The sequence below is a fragment of the Schistocerca gregaria genome, chromosome 2, assembly GCF_023897955.1.
Source record: "Schistocerca gregaria isolate iqSchGreg1 chromosome 2, iqSchGreg1.2, whole genome shotgun sequence".
NCBI lineage: Eukaryota > Metazoa > Arthropoda > Insecta > Orthoptera > Acrididae > Schistocerca > Schistocerca gregaria.
Window position 1 is genome coordinate 350,687,429 of NC_064921.1, and position 21,441 is coordinate 350,708,869.

General features: G+C 38.0%; 1 protein-coding gene across 13 annotated transcripts in view; it reads left to right on the forward strand.

The window, feature by feature from the left end:
• The window catches only part of LOC126337032 (serologically defined colon cancer antigen 8 homolog), a 285,601-nt gene that overhangs the window by 59,691 nt on the left and 204,469 nt on the right, over positions 1–21,441 (forward strand). For 6 of the 13 annotated variants that reach the window (XM_050001325.1, XM_050001331.1, XM_050001328.1 and 3 more), the window contains exon 1: positions 18,586–18,993. The exons of 5 other annotated variants lie outside the window; for them this stretch is intronic. In XM_050001325.1, coding sequence (XP_049857282.1) covers positions 18,980–18,993 — 14 coding nt within the window. In that variant the 5' untranslated portion in view covers positions 18,586–18,979. Of the gene's footprint in view, positions 1–18,415; positions 18,994–21,441 lie in introns of those variants that run through there. 2 more of the 13 variants (XM_050001322.1, XM_050001329.1) reach the window with 2 other exon arrangements.

The following is a 21,441-nucleotide window of genomic DNA, read 5'->3' on the forward strand; positions in this document are numbered from 1 at the left end:
GAAATCTACCATAACATCTTATTTCACGAAACCCTACTTATGATCTTCTATGATGACATCTTGAAAGCCTTGAACCAATATAGTCGTATGTAATATCAAACGTAATTTGTGACTGAATTGAGAATTTCATAGTGAGGAGGACGCACCATGTGATCTATCACATTTTCTCGATGTGATTTACTATTTGTGGTCTTCCAAGTATTCAGCCAAGTCCTTGCTTCCACTTTGCACACAAGATTTCGACGATCGACTTAGTCATCTTCTTCACCTGCTGTGAGTTTCGCTTTTTGTTTTTCGCTGCCTGGACTCCAACCACAGTGTGCTATTGCTTTTTTAATGTGTTCTCAAAGCTCCAATGCCTTTGGGCGTCGTTCACTTCATGTTCACATGTAGAGTGCAGATTTGGCTGTACATTATTTATTCCCTTTGATGGAGGACTGGAGGGACCACAGGGAGTTTGTGAGCCTACCTCTCATCATATTGTTCTAGTAAATTCCTTTTACATCATCTGAGTTAATGTCTTTGGAACTCTGTATCTACACCAAGGGTGTGGATTTGTTGTTCGGATTTGTTCCTGTTTTACTGACTATTCTGACCGATCCTGTTGTGTAGAGTAGTTAGACATTTCAGTGTTGATACATCCTGCATGTCCATGTGAGAGCCACGGTGTAAGTTTGCTATTCTCTAATACCATTTTCTTTCCAAAATCCATCATAATCATCTCTTCTGGGCTATCTACGTTTTGTGGACTCTATATTTAATCTTTAATCCCCAAAAGGAACTGCCACTTATTATTTTCGATAACACTATGCTCTTATATAGTCGAATTTTGGTTGCAACTCTTAATTCGTAACTCAGGAAGAGGAGTGTGGGGTCTTTGCTATTTGTCCTGTTTTCTTTCTAAGTGTCTTCGCATGTGTATAGAAGGACAAGTGTTGGTCCAAACTTATTCTCAGGTCTCAGACTGTCGAACTTCGCTGTAAGTTTCTGTTTCACAATTGTAACTTGTCTCATAATGTTGGTCGTATATTACTCAAATATGCAGAAGTCTTTCTCTTGGCATTTAACTTTACTTTCTGCTTCCACCAGCATTCTATCGTCAAAATGTGCTGTTGATGGTGCTGGCGAATGTTGGGTGTGTGAATTCTGCCGATGGAACAAACGCCATATCGTTCATGAATTGGATGCTCTGCACTTCATGGCGCTCTGAGTATGCTGTTGATGTAATTTATAAGCACAAGAGAAGACAGTACTAATCCCTGTGGTCGGCAAGAGATAGGAATTAAAACATCTCAGTTTTATACATCTATAACAGCCTGAGAATAGTCCCTTGTGAAGGAACCCGGTGATTAGGTGATCATAACTGTCTGGTTCAATAATGGACTCACAAACTTTCCTGAGCAGTTTCTCCTCACATACTTTGTTTAAGCACATTCAATGTCCTGGAAGATGGCAGCTGGTGACTTATTCAAGTTAAAATTTTTGATGATGTCCTCAGCCATAACAGTTGCAGTTATGTGCAGACCTTTGGCTGGAATCTGAATTGTTCTGATCCTATTATTTCACCAAGATGATGGGCTCTTTGATTTCTTCTTTAGAATGTGTTCGAACACAGGTCACTTAGGATACTTTTTGGATGCTCATTAGCTGCATTTGTAGTGCCTTTTGTCTTCTTTGGTACTGGTATCACATTAGCCTCCTTCCAAAAAATGGTTCAAATGGCTCTGAGCACTATAGGACTTAACAGCTGAGGTCATCAGTCGCCTAGAACTTACATCTACTTGAACCTAACTAACCTAAGGACATCACACACAACCAAGCCAGAGGCAGGATTCGAACCTGCGACCGTAGCGGTCGCACAGCTCCAGACTGAAGCGCCTAGTACCGCTTGGCCACTGCAGCCGGCAGCCTCCTTCCATCTGTCTGGGAAGTATTGAGTTAACAAACAGGCATTGTAAATCCAGGTTAGTAACACAAATGGTTTTCGAGGTAGGATCTTTAATTGCAATTAGGAAATGTTGTCTGGACCTGGCATCTTGGTATTATCTTCCTGACAATGTTTCTCAGTTCAGATGATGTGGTGAGTCTTGGTGGAAAAGGTGTTGTCTTGGTATGAATGCGCCCAGCCATTTGGATTAGATTAGAGATTAGATTAATACTTGTTCCACATATCATGAATACGACACTTCGTAATGATGTGAAACGTGTCAGGTTAATGAAAGATGTCTGTACAAGATATTACATTACACAAAATATTCTATGACACTAATGCTTAAGTTAGTTTTTTCCCCTCCCTTAATTTACATCTAAAAATTCAGCCAGTGAGTAGAAGGAGTTGTCATCTAGAAATTCTTTTAATTTATTTTTAAATGTTGGTTGACTATCTGTCAGGCTTTTGATGCTGTTTGGTAGGTGACCAAAGACTTTTGTGGCAGCATAATTTACCCCTTTCTGTGCCAAAGTCAGATTTAACCCTGCATAGTGAAGATCATCCTTTCTCCTGGTGTTATAGCTACGCACACTGCTATTACTTTTGAACTGGGCTGGATTATTCACAACAAATTTCATAAGTGAATATATATACTTTGAGGTTACTGTGAGGATCCCTAGATCCTTAAATAGATGTCTGCAGGATGACCATGGGTGGGCTCCAGCAATTATTCTGATTACACGTTTTTGAGCAACGAATACTTTTCTACTCAACGGTGAATTACCCCAGAATATGATACCATGTGAAGGCAGTGAATGAAATTAGGCACAGTAAGCTAATTTACTGAGATCCTTATCACCAAAACTTGCAATAACCCTAATAGCAAACGTAGCTGAACTCAGACGTTTCAGCAGACCATCAATGTGTTGTTTCCAGTTTAACCTCTCATCAATGGACACACCTAAAAATTTTGAAAATTCTACCTTAGCTACAGACTTCTGTTCAGAATCTATATTTATTACTGGAGTTGTGCCATTTACTGTACAGAACTGTATATACTGTGTTTTATCAAAATTTAAAGAGAGTCTTTTTGCTGAGAACCACTTAATAATTTTGTGAAAAACATCATTTACAATTACATCACTTAGTTCTTGGTTTTTGGATGTTATTACTATACTTGTATCATCAGCAAAAAGAACTAACTTTGCACCTTCATCAATATGGAATGGTAAGTCATTAATGTATATCAAGAACAGTAAAGGACCTAAGGCAGAACCCTGTGGGACCCAGTACTTGATAGCCCCCCCAGTTTGAGGAATCAGTTGTTGTATTAACATTACATGAACCACTTATTTCAACTTTCTGCATTCTTCCAGTTAAGTATGAATTAAACCATTTGTGCACTGCCCCACTCAAACCATAATGATGTAGCTTATCTAAAAGAATTCCATGATTTACACAGTCAAAGGCCTTTGAGAGATCACAAAAAATACCAATGGGTGATGTCCAGTTATTCAGAGCATTTAATATTTGATCAGTGAAAGCGTATATAGCATTTTCAGTTGAAAAGCCTTCAAAAACCAAACTGACATTTTGTTAGTACTTTATTTTTACAAATTGGGAGGTTACTCTTGAATACATTACTTTCTCAAAAATTTTTGATAGAGCTGTCAGAAGAGAGATTGGGCGATAGTTGTTGACATCTGACGTATCCCCCTTTTTATGCAATAGTTTTACAATGGCATATTTCAGTCTATCGGGGAAAACACCCTGCTCCAAAGAGCTATTACATACGTGACTGAGAATCCTACTTATCTGTGGGGAACAAGCTTTAAGTATCTTGCTGGAAATGCCATCAATTCCGTGATAGCTTTTACTTTTCAGTGAGTTATTATTTTACTGATTTCAGAGGGAGAGGTTGGTGGAAATACAGTTGTTTCAAACTGCACAGGTATGGCCTCTTCTATTAGAAGCCTTGCCTCTTCTAGTGAAGATCTAGATCCTATTTTCTCCACAACATTTAAAAAATGATTATTGAAAATATTTTCAATTTTAGATTATTTGTTAGTACACTTGTCATTCAGTTTTATGGCACTAAAGTCTTCCTGTGCTCTTGGTTGCCCTGTTTTCCTTTCAATAATATTCCAAATTGCTTTAATCTTATTATCAGAGTTACTGATCTCAGACATGATACACATGCTTCTGGACTTTTTAATAACTTTTCTTAGTACCACACAATAGTTTTTATAATATTGAACAATTTTGGCGTCAGTACTCCCTCTTGCTGTTAGATACAGTTCTCTTTTACGATTGCAAGATATTCTTATTCCTTTAGTTAGCCAAGGTTTTTTATGTTTTCTTGGAATTATGTTTCACTATTTTCTTGGGAAAACAATTTTCAAATACCCTTAAAAATGTATCGTGAAATAAGTTATATTTCAAGTTTGCATCGGGTTCCATATACACTTCATCCCAGTCTAGCAGCTTTAGGCTTTCCCTACAGTTTGCAGTATTTATATTGTTAATTGAACGCACTGCTTCGAAATTCTGATTTGATATACTGCATGGAGCTATGTCATGTACTGTAACTAGCTGTGCACCATGATCTGAAAGACCATTCTCAACAGGATAAGCATTTATGTCCTTAAACTTATCTTGGTCTATAAAAAAGTTATCTATCAATGTCCTGCTGTTATTTGTTATCCGAGTAGGTAAATCAATGACAGAGCTCAAATTGAAATAACTGAGTAATATTACAAGGTCATTCTTCGTATTACACTCTTTCAGGGAATTAACATTGAAATCCCCACAAATGATAGTTTGGTTCCCCCTGTCTAACAGATACCACAACAAAGCATTCAAGTTTTCTAGAAATAGCTAGAAATTCCCTAAGGGGGACCTATACACTGTTACAATTATGAAAGTGCCATCATTTAGTTTTAGTTCAGTGGCACATGCTTCCATATGTTGCTCTACACAAAAATTTTTAGTTTCTAAATGTTTTGCGCTGTGGAAGCTTTTGACATATATGGCAACTCCTCCTCTCATCATATTATCTCTACTTACATGTGCAGCTAATTTGTACCCATTGATGCTAACCTTTTGCATATCAGTGACAACGTGATGCTCAGACAGGCGTAGTACATCTATTACCTTCTCAGTTTCTATATCTTCTAAACAAAGCAGAAGCTCATCAATTTTATTCTTCAATCCCCCAATATTTTGATGAAATATACTAACATTATTTTGCACTTTACTTTTGTGAGTATCTTGAACTTTTTTAACATCTTTAGTACTTGCCTGGCTGAGTTTCCCACTGGACACTGATCTTACACTTGCAGTATTACTCAGTTCTTTCAATTATTTTCCTGATAATGTTTCTCAGCTCAGATGATGTGGTGAGTCTTGGTGGAAAAGGTGTTGTCTTGGTATGAATGCGCCCAGCCATTTGGTTGGTACTTGGTTCATATACACTTCCTACATCATTGAGTGGTTCTTGTATATATGATATTTCTTTCTCAAAGGCTGTGGCTAAGGTCCCTGCTATGCTCAGATGGTTCTCAGGGAGACATTCTGAAGTGTACAAAGGAGTTCTGGTGTCTTCTCGCCTATAGCTTTCCCACCAGTTTTTCGTTTGTAGCAAGAAACTTGTCATTGTGTCCTTTCTTCATCCAGTTTTTCTTTCCCTGAGACGGTTCCTAAGTTCCCGTTGTATGTGATATATTTGTCTGTGGTACTGTGGGTTAATGTTTCCCACTACAATTTATGGTGACAGTTTTTAGGAATTTTAGCTGTTCAAGTAGGGGTAATAGTAGATCTTGATAGGTTGAATCCTGGTTCAATATTGTCAACACCAGCTTGTCTGTCTTCTTGATGTTTCCCGTTATGTAGTCAATTACCATATCAGTCACCTCCATCACATTGCCAGTCCTCGTAAGACAAGGGTAGTTATTCAGATAATGCCCTAGTTTGTTTCTTCCTTTCTCTAATGTCATGGAATTGTTGTGTCTTGATGTGTTTCACCAAGTAATGGATGGTGATCTAAAGTGAGACAATTCAAGGTTTTGAGTTCCATCCTACATTTTTGAAAATTATGATGTTCAGGACATTCAAATGGGATGCACGTTTGTTCTACAGGACAAAGATTGTGTTGTCCAGCTGCCTTTCTAGTGCAGCCATTCGTACACATTTCAGATTGACACTTAAAGAGTTCCAAAATTAGTGCTTCACATTAATGACTCTATCTATAATAACTTTCTTGAAGTTTAATTGTCTGACAGAAATTCTGATCTTCCATTCTGGCATTCAGTCTTAAGTATGTTGCAAAGAAGGTTATTTAACCCAAACGTGTCTGGGTCATAATTGCGATGTCTTTGAGTTGTTGTACTAGAGACAAATTTTCGAATTTGTGAGTTATAGTTTGGTGGAGGAAGATGGCATGTTCCACCTTTCCGCCTTTTCCTTCAGTGCATTCTATATCTGATCAGATTTAATACTCATAATTTTTCTGTTGCCCTAAGGTGAGTTTCTGGGACAAGTAGTATGCATACCTTATATTCGAGGATAAAATGTTTAAGTTCATTTTTTTTATTCATTATCCCATTTTCATTACAGATGCACATTATAATATCCTTTATTGCGTGTGGGCCACTGTTTATTTCAATCACCTATTGACATGAATGCTTCTATGAGGGTACTAATTTTGACACTCTATCCTTTGCCTAATTCAACCTTTTCTCTGGATAGGCAATAGATTTCTCTTTCTGATGATTTGGATGAGTGATCAGATCTGCCCAAGAGCATCAGTGATGCCAGTGTCCTTGAGGATCCTCTGTGTCTCCTGTTCCATGTTGTTTGAGTTAAGCTCACATAAGATGTCGAGTTATCCCCATTGTCGATGACTGTTTGTATTGCTCTGCTGGGTGTTGATTTCGTCACTTATCTTACATTGACGTATATTGTGTTTTGGAACTTGCCCTGAACTAGGGTTATCATCCATCCACATTTCTGCAGACACGTCCAAATTTTCGACATTCAATGAAGCATCTGCATACATTTTTGCAATTTCTGCTAATGTTCGCCTTTTTCTATGCTTATGTGATACTTCTGTTCTAGTGAACTAGTGTATTCACCCACATCATCTTCTTTAAATTACGTGTTCCTCACCCAATAAATCAACTTACTAGATAAGTTGAAACAACAGTTCCACGATTTTCAGAATATCGCCTAAGGCATGGAAAAATTGTTTTATTTTACAAGTTAATATTTTTTATAGCTGAACTATGCACTTTGTTTATTCTTTGTCATAAAGGGATTAGCCTGGACTTCATTAGGAACATGACAATTAATGTTTTACAACGATCATACTTTCTTATTTTAACACCAAAAAACATCCTAAACTAGTACTGGTTAGGTTACCAGCGCTGCGCTACAGATGAGAGGTACTGTAATCATACTTCTTTATTTAAAGAGAGAGGCGGTGGGAATAAGTTCTAGCACCACTGTACAGTGTGTCCCAGTAGGTTTTGTCAATATTGAGGAATGTGATAGGAACGATCATTCGAAGCAAAACAATCTATTTAACATAGGCTCTAAAATGTTTATCTTAACAGCTATGAGCGCTTCTCCATCTTCAGTCCTATGGAACATATTTCTTCTACTGAACAAGTGCTGTTTAGAGCCCATGGTTACTAGACAGTCTTTTCATGTTTGGCCCATACTGCCTCGTCCCAAAATATGGAAAACAAGATCTTTTAGTAGAAGAGATGTGTTTCACGGTATCAAAGATGAAGAAGTGCTCACAGTTGTAAACTCTAAAGACATGCACTTTTGGGAACGTTTGCAGTGTATTGGTTCTGCTCACAGTTTGTAGCCTTCAACTTGCACCGTGCAGTAAATAACATAGTGCAGGAAGAAATGTTGTAGCATGGAGCACTTTTGAGACTTTCGTCTCTAGTCAGCCCTGTAATAGCTGTTAAATATACTTTCTTATTCCAGTTTAAGATGACAACATTCACATCATGCACATCACAGGTTTTTCTTAAATTACAAAAATTATTCCAGGAAAGTAAGGTTTTAGCAAATGTGAAAAACTGTGCAATGGTCATGTACCTAGAAACAAAAGTTCTACTCACATTTAAAAGGGTTGTGACACGAAAAACTAGCCAATAGTGATGCTTGTATCATCAGCAAATAGTGTCAGTTCAGCTTCTTGTTTCAGCTAAGAAGGGAGGTCGTTCACATACACTCCTGTAAATTGAAATAAGAACACCGTGAATTCATTGTCCCAGGAAGGGGAAACTTTATTGACACATTCCTGGGGTCAGATACATCACATGATCACACTGACAGAACCACAGGCACATAGACACAGGCAACAGAGCATGCACAATGTCGGCACTAGTACAGTGTATATCCACCTTTCGCAGCTATGCAGGCTGCTACTCTCCCATGGAGACGATCGTAGAGATGCTGGATGTAGTCGTGTGGAATGGCTTGCCATGCCATTTCCACCTGGCGCCTCAGTTGGACCAGCGTTCGTGCTGGACGTGCAGACCGCGTGAGACGACGCTTCATCCAGTCCCAAACATGCTCAATGGGGGACAGATCCAGAGATCTTGCTGGCCAGGGTAGTTGACTTACACCTTCTAGAGCACGTTGGGTGGCACGGGATACATGCGGACGTGCATTGTCCTGTTGGAACAGCAAGTTCCCTTGCCGGTCTAGGAATGGTAGAACGATGGGTTCGATGACGGTTTGGATGTACCGTGCACTATTCAGTGTCCCCTAGACGATCACCAGAGGTGTACGGCCAGTGTAGGAGATCGCTCCCCACACCATGATGCCGGGTGTTGGCCCTGTGTGCCTCGGTCGTATGCAGTCCTGATTGTGGCGCTCACCTGCACGGCGCCAAACACGCATACGACCATCATTGGCACCAAGGCAGAAGCGACTCTCATCGCTGAAGACGACACGTCTCCATTCGTCCCTCCATTCACGCCTGTCGCGACACCACTGGAGGCGGGCTGCACGATGTTGGGGCGTGAGTGGAAGACGGCCTAACGGTGTGCGGGACCGTAGCCCAGCTTCATGGAGACGGTTGCGAATGGTCCTCGCCGATACCCTAGGAGCAACAGTGTCCCTGATTTGCTGGGAAGTGGCGGTGCGGTCCCCTACGGCACTGCGTAGGATCCTACGGTCTTGGCGTGCATCCGTGCGTCGCTGCGGTCCGGTCTCAGGTCGACGGGCACGTTCACCTTCCGCCGACCACTGGCGACAACATCGATGTACTGTGGAGACCTCACGCCCCACGTGTTGAGCAATTCGGCGGTACGTCCACCCGGCCTCCCGCATGCCCACTATACGCCCTCGCTCAAAGTCCGTCAACTGCACATACGGTTCACGTCCACGCTGTCGCGGCATGCTACCAGTGTTAAAGACTGCGATGGAGCTCCGTATGCCACGGCAAACTGGCAGACACTGACGGCGGCGGTGCACAAATGCTGCACAGCTAGCGCCATTTGACAGCCAACACCGCGGTTCCTGGTGTGTACGCTGTGCCGTGCGTATGATCATTGCTTGTACAGCCCTCTCACAGTGTCCGGAGCAAGTATGGTGGGTCTGACACACCGGTGTCAATGTGTTCTTTTTTCCATTTCCAGGAGTGTATATCGTGAACAGAAGGGGATCCATGATTGAACCCTGTGGAACACCTAATGTAATTTCACCTCAGTTAGATGAAGTGGCAAACTTATTTAAATCACTTGACCCATATAAAGAAAATTTTTGTTTCCTGTTCTGTAGGTATGACTTAAATCACTCATATGCTATTCCATTTATACCGTAGAATTGTAATTTCTGTAACATAATGTCATGGTTCACAGAATCAGATGCTTTGGACATTCACAGAAAATTCCTATTGGGGACGTTTTACTATTTAAAGACTCTATTATGTGGACAGTGAAATTGTATATTGCTGTCTCAGTGGAACAGCATTTTTGAAATCCGAACTATGATTTACTAAGTATCCCATTACTGTTGAGATGGCTAACCACTCTTGTGTACATTTTTTCTTGAAGATTTTTGAAAATGCTGTAAGTAAGGATACTGGCCGATAATTATTGACATCTGTGGGTCCCCCTTTTTGTAGAGAGGCCTGACAATGGCATATTTTAACCTGTCTGGGAAAATACCTTGAGTTAGTGATGCATTACATATGTGACTCAGAACATGAGCTTTACTTGCTCCACATTGTTTTAATTTCTAATTAGAGATGTCATCTACTCAAACAGAATATTTACTTTTCAAAGATTCATAATTTTACTTATTTCACAAGAGGTTGTTAGCTACATGGAAATAAGCGTTTGGTGTCATTGGCCAGGAGGCCCCTTATGGGGCAGGTCTGGTCACCTTGGTGCAGGTCTTATTACATTGGGCGCTACAATGGGCGACCTGCGCACCAGATGGGGATGAAATGATGATGAAGACAACAAAACACCCAGTCCCTGAGCAGAGAATCACAGGGAATCGAACTGGTCCCATACGACGTCAATCGTAATGCTGACCACTCAGCTATTGGGGCGGACAGGTTCTTAGGTGAAACTTAATCTGACTAAAGTTTTTCAAAAGTGGCTCTGGCTTTTTCTTTAGAACTATTGTCACCAATTGCTTATCCTACACTTAAGAAATAGTTGTTAAATATATTAGCTTCTTGTGTATTATTGGTTATGAAAGTCTCATTTTCTTTAATAGTAATACTACCTAGCCCAGTGGTTACTGTCCCTGTCTCCCTTCTAACAACATTCTATATTGATTTGATTTTATTGCCTGGGTTGTTAATTTCTTCTCTAACATGCATATTTCTTGATTTCCTTATAACTTTTCTCAGTGTATTAACTCTTATAGTGTAAAACTACTTCTGGATCCTTATTAGTTCTTGGTGTCTCAGAGAGTTTTCTTTTTCTTTCTGAAGACACTTTAATAACTGTAGTAATTCGAAGTTTCTTAGAAAAAATTGTGGTGTTACATTTAGTAATTTTCTTTGAGAAACAATGCTCAAAAAGGGATATAAATTTAGCAAGAAATATGTTGCATTTTTCATTAGTATTTGGCTCATTATATACATCTCCCCAATTAACATTTCTTAAACTTTTTCTGAAGTGCTCTATAGATACCGTGTTGAGAAACCTCACACTTTTACTTAACGGTTTCTGAGCTGTACACCCTGTTAGGTTTTATAAGTTAATCAGTTGTGCATCATGGTCTGACAATACATTTACCACAGAGAAAGCATGTGTTTGTTTTACATCCTCCTTCTGTACAAATACATTATCTATTAGAGTGCTACTGTCTTGAGGTATGCGTGTACAGAAACTGACCACTGATTCTAAGTTCTAAGAACTTCTAGTTCGCTTTTCCTAGCAGAATTGCTTAGAAAGTTTACATTGAAATCTCCACAGATTAATAACTTCTTCTTTTTGTCTGACAGTCAGCATAATAGGGAGTCAAACTTTTTTATAAATAGTTCCCAGTCTCCTAATGGGGACCTGTACACTCTTGCTAATTTCAGTACTACATTATCTATCCTAAGTTCACATCAACAAACCTCAAAGTGCTGATCAACACAAAATTTACTTACTTCTACAGTTTTGTATTTATACCCATGTTTTATGAAAATGGGAATTCCTCCTTTATCCATCCTAGATCTACAAGTGTATGATGCTAAATTATACCCATTTATTCGTGGAGGTATGTGCCGTCTATGCAACTAAATGAAGGCAGTTTGTTTGTTGCCAAAAAACAAACTGCCTTCATTTAGTTGCATAGACGGCACATACCTCCACGAATTTAAAGCAACTAAAGGATAAGACGGAAAACAGTTAAAAATGACGATACCCATTTATACTGACACTATCCGTCCCCACAGTTACATGGTGTTCAGACAGAGTATCTCAATCTAATTGTTATTTTTGAGATCATCTAAACACATTAATAGCTCATATACTCTATTTTTTATTCCCCAGATATTTTGATGAAGTAAGTTGATACTGCCCTTAGCTTTGCCCCTCTTTACTGTACATGAAGTTTCTTTTATTCTATTTATCTTGATTGTTGTCCATGTGGACTTTGGCTTTAATCTAACAAAACTATCTGCCTGGACCCATTAACCATAGGGATCACCCCATGTGTGACTATGCCCCCCCCCCTTTCTGTTTCTGCCAATAGAGAAGCTAACTTATTTTTCCCCTTCCTACTCAGGTGCAGGCCATGTGTAGTGTAGTGTATCCCCACCTACAAATAGCATTAACTGGAACAACACTTATGTGAGATTTTTCTGGTGTCTGGAGCATCCTGTTCAGCTCAGTGTTAACATGCCTTAATGCAGTGTTTCCCCAAGGATGATCATGGCTCTGAAAGACCTCCACAAACCCATAATTTCTGTGCCCAGTTTCTGCTCCTTTTTATCCAAGTCACGCCTAATACTGTATCTTGGATTCATAGCCAGGCTGTTTTTCTGCTCCTCCAACTGTAATTTTAGCACTTGATTTCACAAGACTTGTTACCTGGTACCCTGCACCTAATTTCTCCTGAAGCTGCTGGCCCATACCGCTGCCATGACTGCTGCCTATGAGCAGAATTCTTCTTACCCTGTTCTGGTTTGATCCTGACCTGTCTTTTTTCTTTAAGCTAATATTCTGCTTCAACCCACTTTCAACTACATCTGGATGAGGCCCTTCCTCCACTTCAGATAGCAACCAAATTGATCTATTATTTGAATTTCTGGAGTTTTTTCATGTGATTCCCTTTTACTCCCTTTGCTTGCTACCTTTTCCCAGCTCCCAGTATCTTTTTCCTCCCTTAACCCACATAATTCCAAGTTCGCGTTATCTAATTCAGCCTTAAAGGGAGAATTTTTTGCCTCCTGTTTAGTGATTTTTCTGTCCTTTCTACATAACCTACACTGCCATAGAAGAGCCTAATTTACTACCCTAGTTTCTTCGACGCTACATTCACCGAAATCGAACCATAACCTAAGGTCTACACAGAATACTCCCTCTTTCAAATTTCTACAGCAACCAACACATTTGTCACACATGGTTTTGCTAGGCAAACTTTACACAAAAGCAGAGAATAAGTCGGCACAAGACCACAGTAGTTTCTTAAGCTGTACTAATCTGTAAATAAATACTAATTTAAACAAACTTTTAAACTTTTTTCCGAAAGTTTTAACTACCTAAACTCTGTATGACGAGCACGAATTAATTTGACTTTGAAGCGATAACTCTCATCAAATACGAAACTCTACACTCGCGCGAAATTTACGCCAAAATACGTAAACAAAACTAGCGACTACCGGCCATTACGAAATACTTCCTTTTCGATCTAAATACGGTCAGGAAAGCAAAACAAGACAACCTACAATACATTGTAGGTGGTATTGAGCAAAACCTTCAGTAGAGAGCCTAGAGAAGAAGTAAATACACTAGTCTAAAATGTAATATTAACGAAATTAGCTCTTATTTCAACATTAATCACTGAACTTAGCGAGAGCTACGTATATGCGCGTCTGCCTAGCTGCAAAGCTACCAGCAGCTCAGAAACACTCGGAAAAAATAGTGGCACTGACAGGTCTCTGGACAACTATATTGTATGATCTGCTCTTGATTTCATGTGCCATTTATAGCTAAGTTCGACTTCTTACATCTCTTTGATGCTGTTTTGTTTTCAAGAACTCACATTGACATTCCATGAAATACACATTCTCCCAGCGTTTCCCAAAAGCCATAAATTTTTGAGGCCAATGAGATCTTAATAAACTGACTGTCAGACCCGAAGTCTTGTCTAAATTGAAACTTCCATTCCTGCTTATTAGGCTTTCGAACATCTTTATTTCGCCAGACCCTTTAATTATCCTGCTCCAGAAAACGTGGCATTTGCACCATGATACTGGCCTTGCGATGTTTCTTTTCATGATTACATTCGAGGCAGTGCTTGGTGACAGCTAAATAGGGAGGAATGATCATCATAATAACATAACAGAAAGATTTATGTGTTCCTCGCATCTCTACTCCACTGTTCTAATAGTTTGCCCAATGTAAGACATGCCATATTTGAGTAGAATGCCATGCACATACAGCTTTCAGAGCCCTAGATCGTCTTTCACATTATAAAGCAAACTTTGATTACTTCCACAAAAAGCCAAGACAAGATACAGTGAGCTGGGTAGTAATTAATCTCACTGACAAACATCTGGACAAGGGTACAGTGAAAATTCCTTTCTTAAGTACTAATTTACACACCTACATCAGTGACAGCAGACTACGTCATCTCCGTGGAACATGCTGGGGTTTTGCCTCCATCAGAAGTAGCAGAAGAGGCTCATCATGAAACCTGTAGAGACCTTACCAGCAAGCCAAGGCTAAGATCCAACATTTTGAGGAAGAAAGAGTAGCATTGACAAATCTGCTAGAGGACAAGGAAACCATAATCCTGGCAGTCGGCAAGGGTAATGATACAGTTCTAATGTCATACAGGAGCAACGATAAGAAGATAATTGGATACAATGAGAAAATATTATTTGAATATAATTTTGGAATGAAGAACATTAATTCTAAATGCGTTATGTATGTATGAAAAATCACATTTAGGTCAAGAGTAATTAAAAATTTTCGAATAAAGGCACATTTATGGCACAAATATATATTATGTAGTAACTTCATTCTGATGTTTAGATCAAATCATGAGAGGAAACATTTGTAATTGTTTTCTGGAATCATACTAACTTAAAATTTTTAATAGTTCTATAATAATTAATATCATATACGCCCTTACAGAGCTTTTGAAATAATTTCAGTTGCTGCAAACAACATCACTATAACACTAATCAATGATAGAGGGAGTAGCTGAAGTATAAATGTGTTTTACATTGCTTTTAAATCTTATTCATATTTTGAGGTTTTAAAAAGTATTTAGTTATATTTCATGTGTGCAAACGAGAGAGAAGGCAGTGGTAACAATCTTAGAAGACTGCACTATGGCTACCAATCTATGAAACATTTTTTTGCATGGGATCCACAAGTTTTTGGAATGGTGTTTATTTTATTTTGAACATTATAAAACTTATTCGTCTTATTTGAAAGACATGGCCTTCCCTCTCACAAGCTGTATGACTGAATGGGAAAGTCGACTTCATTGCAATAGCGCCAAATGTTTCAGGGAATGCACTAACTAACTGAGAATCTTGAAACTATTTGAATAAAAGAAGAAATAATAACTATCCACCTGATAGCACCTTTACTAACAATGGAAAACATTTGGCAATTGTAGGGAAATAATATGCCAGTAGTGTTAATGGTTTTTAACCTTTTGACATCCATCCTAGCCACATATAAATAGAGCAAGTATGATGTTTCCACACCCAAGGTAACTGACACAGTTTGTGAAACTGGTGGCAGATGTCTGGGTCGACAAGCTTCTGGGCTAGTTTTCAAATTAAGTTCCACAGCAAATTGTTGCGTCAGTCAAATCGATGTATACATTTATCATTTTATCTCTGTACTTACTTCTAAAACCAATGTCTTCAGTACATGTGTGTGTGTGTGTGTGTGTGTGTGTGTGTGTGTGTGTGTGTGTGTGTGTGTACATACTTATCTGATAAATGAAACATTTCTCTCTGGCTTCTATTGAACTTTTGTCATCATGAAGGGCACACATACAACTTTCATTTTATTTATTGACTTGTAGAATATTTGCATTGTATGAGTGTGATGGGCTGTATGTACAAATTTTATATTTCTACAATATACAAAGCCATTTTACTGGTATAATATTTAAACATTATGGAGTAGAAATATGCAGAATTGACAATGTATCTGAAATACAGATATAACGCTCTCCAACGCCTTCATTGCACTACAGCATACATAGCTCACAAATTATATACAGCCCTTGATTTTTGTTCATTACATACCATAATAGGAAGAGTCTTTAACATGCTATGTAATACTAGTACCCCCACACTAGTAACATCCTTACAGGAAATTCTTCATGGGTCTTTATGTATTTATATCACAGATTGCTATATGGCAACATGTAGTCATCAAACTGAACTTCTCAGTATCACCTAACGTATAGAGACATTCAAAAATTAAAAAGTATTTCAATTTATTATAGATGTCATACCCCTGCTTTTTGCTGTTCAGTAAATTAGGCAGCTCGTTGAACAGAATTGTACTAGCATTTATGTGATCTTTATCTCTTAGTTGTATCTGTTTACTTTCAATGTTTTATTCATTTCTTTTCTGAATATTATAATCATTGCTCTTTACTGATGCACTGTGGTGTCCATTCTTTTCCCTTGTGCTACAATCATATGTATAACCATTTAAAAATGCTTTGCAGTTGAAGCTGCTATACAAAACTGCTTCACAGTACTGACAATACATCTAATTTTTATTTTATTTTATTGCATAGAATTAAGATTTTATGTATATGACATTTGCAGTACACCCTCATATCAGAAAACAGCACAAGTGTGAGAAGGTCATACCACAGTACATTTACGATATGTATCTTCATTTACTGTTGTGGGTATTTTCGTTGTAAGAAATGTGTTAGTGCTTACTTTTGATTGACAGATATTTTTCTGTAAAGCTATCTTTCCATATACTGGTGTTGAATGACGCTAAACAATTTGTAACCATTTATTTCCTTTAGAAATGAATCATGTAGCCTGAGATTAATTTTGTTAGTTGCATTGGTATGCAACTAAATATGGATTATCTTACTATCAGTTACAAACATGCTACTCACAGTGAAATATTTTAATTACGATATCTGTATTGTGTGACATTTTGTTTACATTTGTTCCACAGTTCTCCTACTTACTACGAAACCATTAGCCAACTTAATTGTCTTGCTTCTATTGACAGAGCTGTGTAATTTATGTAGAAAGTAACAGTAATGAGCCTAGCAGTGCCCCCTTCTGTTAAAAGATTACATCGCATGAAATACATGGAACTGAAATGTCCTTGATGAGATTTAAAAAAAAATCCTGAAACTTGTAATTTAAAACCCGTTATCAATATGATCATACTAAATCCTTTCAATGAGCAGGAAATTTTTGGATTTATTTTACATCATTTTTTCTGTGCCTTACAAGACTTTTCAGATACTGATGGCCATAGATATCCAAGTGAAGCTAATCATCTGATTTGACACACAATTTCACTGGAGGCTTTTTTTATTGATTATTACATGATATAATGAAACTGTAAAATATGTTTTTCGTTTATATTGTACTACCCACTATTCTCAGATAGGTGGTGTTTCTTTTCTCTTTCATCTTCCAGAAATACTTATTCATCTAGTTATTGTTAGACTTTTCAGCCGATAATATGTTCTTCTCCTAACAGCTAAGTCCACAGCAGCACCAGTTGCTCTTAGTCCATGTTCATTCACAATTATTAAATCTCATACTATTAACGGTTTAACTAATTTATTCTATAATAATGCCACTCTTTGCATATTTATTGTGACTTTTATTGTATTTATTACCAACATTAATGCAATGCCACTGTTAAACTAGCACCTGTGGCCGTTTGATATTTTTAAAACTCTTCTCTTCATACAATAGCCTAGCATCGTCAGCAGTTCTTGGTAAAAAATTCAAAGGGAGCAGTAGTTTATTATAAGAGGGATCTTTATTGACCATGTCCCTAACAAACTTTAATTTCTGCAAGAACATGTACTGATTAATAAAAAACTGTTCCATTTGCTGAAATGCATTTTAAGTTCACAACCTGTTTCGGCCATCACATCCAGGCCATTTTCCAGTGGCTCTCAAGATCTGCTATTATGAAGCAATGTCAGTCGAAAATGGCCTGGATGGGGAGGTCGAAACTGGTCGTTGACTGGAAAAAGTATATTTCAGCAACTGAAGAGACTTTTCATTAATTTAAAACTTATCTGGGGTAACAGCGTTCTTCAAAATGGAGAAAATAAATACATAGATTGCTGTCAGATGTTCTTCGTGTAACTTCCTTCCACCTTTCTTTTTTCCTACCTTCTGCGACAGTTCGAGATCACCTGGGCATCTATTACAAGGCTACCTCGAAGGCTATGATGAAAGCTACTGCGATAAATATTTCTCTATGACACATGACGGTGAACTGTTTGCCGAAACCGTTCACTCGACGAAGAACTGAATTAAACTTTTAAGCCACTGGTTTCAGGATTATAAGTTGCTTCTTTTCAGAACTTATCAGTGTTCATGCCTCAACATATCACCCACTGGCCAAGTGTTTCTTTCTACGAATTTCCATAATTACAGGTCTTTCTGAATTTGTCACAGAGCTGCAAGTAAAATATAATTCCATATGCAATGTGCACATTCGAAGAATCTTCCTGAGAAAAGAGTTGTCGATTTTATTTATGGGTATATTGTTTTTGTAGACTTAATATCTCGATTGTTGTTCGTAATACTACATATTTATATCGGAGAAGTTCATGACAGCAGTGTATTTTGCTCAGTTACTATTTTAAGACAATACAAGGATTAGTAATAAGTGTTACGTGAATTTGAAGGCTTGTGTGCTAGCGCCAGTGAGATTATTGTTAAGCACTAATCGCTGAGAGTGCTGTGTACATCTGTGCGTTGTAGGTGTTTGGTAACGTATTCCAAACACCGCGGGAAGTATGTTGTTGTATTTGTTTGTGTTGACTGTTGAGTCTGAGTGGTAAACGTGAATGTTTAAAGAGTGATTACGGAAAATGAAATATACTGGTAGTATGGGGTGTAGGTTATCATATGATAATAAGACAAAGCTTTAAAAAAGCTTTGATCTGGTGTTAGATTATTTTACATAGTGTTTGGCAGGTAGTCTGCATGAGTATGTGCTACACTGTGGAAGTAAGATTTCTCGGTTTCAACTCTCAGTTCTGTGCTGTGAAGAAATACCACTATGAGCACTATGGATATCTGTCTCCTCATTCCACATAAACGAGAGGCTCCGGTTTTGAGAACAACATTATTGACTGCCTGGTCACAACATGGATCAGTATGAGTAAGTTGAAGCACAAGAATTTTATAACGTCACTCACAGTTTAGTATTAAATAAACTTTGTATTTGAAACGTATAATTTTTTTAAATTTGTGGTAAAAATTTGTAAGTAGGCCTAATCATTTTCACACTTTTTATCTATTTCCCCCAAATGATTATTGTGTAATATTCTTAATAACATTTTTATTGCAGTAGATGCTATAATGTTGCCTAACAACTATGCTCCATGAGGTTGGAATGTTCTGAGTAAATTGTGAGTTATAATGAGTCAGTGATTTGAGTTGAAGTCGTTGCCAGCACAGAAATGTTTGCAATTGCAACAGAGTGGGATACAGAATACCTGTATAAATCATACAGGGACATTTTAATCGAACCATTTATGCCCTACGAGTGTGATATTTATGAGTTCGAAACTTCATAAGAAGATTACATCGTTTCACAAAGTAATTCATTTCTTAGGACCCCAGTATCGTGTCAGGCCAGATAAAAAGGACCCATTTCTCAGATCAACACTCATTTAAGAGTTTAGTTAAAAGTTGTACAGATAAATAAAATCCAACTTCTAAAATTCTTTTAATTTTACATTGTCTTGCTATATTTTTGTAACAAAAAATACACTTGAAGCCTTGAGCAAGGTTTTCTTCTGAGCATCAAATTTTTTGAAAACTATGTAAGCCTGAGTGAGGCCATGTAATAAATAAATTGGTTATAAGTATCTGTTTCACTGTTTCTAGCCTGGTTGCAAGCCTGCCCATATGAACTGTTGAATCAACGGAAGCATCCAATTCCACCCGTCTGCTTTGACCCATGACATCACCAATATGAAGCCTATGACATTATTATATAAACGACAACAAACGCCAAAATACATATAAAACCGACACACACATCCGTCTCCAAAAATGTAATCAAACTAACGGGACCAACGCAGGAAATTGGGTGTTTTTGGGCGGGGATAAACTAAATATAAATACATACAGACACACACTACTATTCCAAATCACACAAAACGACGACATAAAAACACCGCAAAATTCCGCTACACTTAACAATATCGACTGGAATCACCACTTCCCTTCACCTACATAGCTCAACACAATTGTCAATACCACAAAATAAAAAGCAACTACTCCAAAAATTATAATCACACCGCAATTGTCAATACCACAAAACCAACACCTAAAACAACCAAAATTGGAATCGGTCACTTCCCTTGACCTAAATAGGTCAACAGCAACTCACGATACCAAAACACACACACACAGCTACAATGACAAATTGCAATCAGTCACTTCCCATCACCTATGCAGCTTAAATACAACTGGCAATACTAAAAAAATTGAAATCGAATACTTCCTTCTAAGATACATAAATCAACCACAAGTGTCTATAGTAAAACATCAATCACCAACACATGCAGTAAATAACACCGACCCAACAACACATAAAAACCCCACTGAACATCATAATATGCGAACAATATACCAAAAAAATCGAGTACTTGCCATAAAAAAGTTCTGGCATTGCACACTAACCCCCCACTCGCGTATTTTCAGCTTGCATACGCCGCATTTCACTATCTTCCTCACAAGCCCAAAAAGTTGCAGAAACTTAATGACGGACAACATGTCATCCCCCATTTCAGCCCGCAGATGTGCACTATTAAACATAGAGGTCATATCCATACCTAACAAAAGAAGCCACAAATTGAATAAAACGACTTACTGCACGACAATCAGCAAACCGATTACATCAAATGACACCACAATAACATAAATACAACGGAAACTTAATTCTTAACTCACTGAAACTAATTTCCGTTCTTCTATAACATTCACGACCGATAAATGCACACTTCAAACACAGACCCCCAAATGAACCCAGTACACCTCCAGAGGACACCACCGACAACAAGACGACATGTACAAACACAACACGCTCATGAACTAAACTCCTCACGTCATGATGTCATACAACACTCTTATGTCAAGGGTCAAAGCTGATGGGTGGGATCAGACGTCTCCGTTGAACCCAGTTTTGTTTCAAAACCTATTTTCTTTTGTTGTTTCAGGTGAAATGCAAATGTTTTGAGAAAAGACATTAATTTATCCACTTGTGTGAAGTGTTTATATTCCAAATCACCTGGGTAGCTTTGTATCTTAAGGGCCATGTACACACTCAGGCTTGTCTGAGCAGACCATGATTGCATCATGTCTGCACATCTAGTCTGCAGTATTCAATTCACATTTACTCCTTCCATCCACACAATACAACTTCGCACAGTCCTGATTAGTATTTCAAAAGTACGGATTATTTTCTGGCCCTGGTGAAATTAAGTAAATTTTCTTATACGGCAATTATTGTGTGTAGTGCTTTTACTTCAGAAGTTATGAAAATAAGTATACCAGTATGTAGAAAATGAGCAAGAGTTGTTCTAAAACATTTCACACT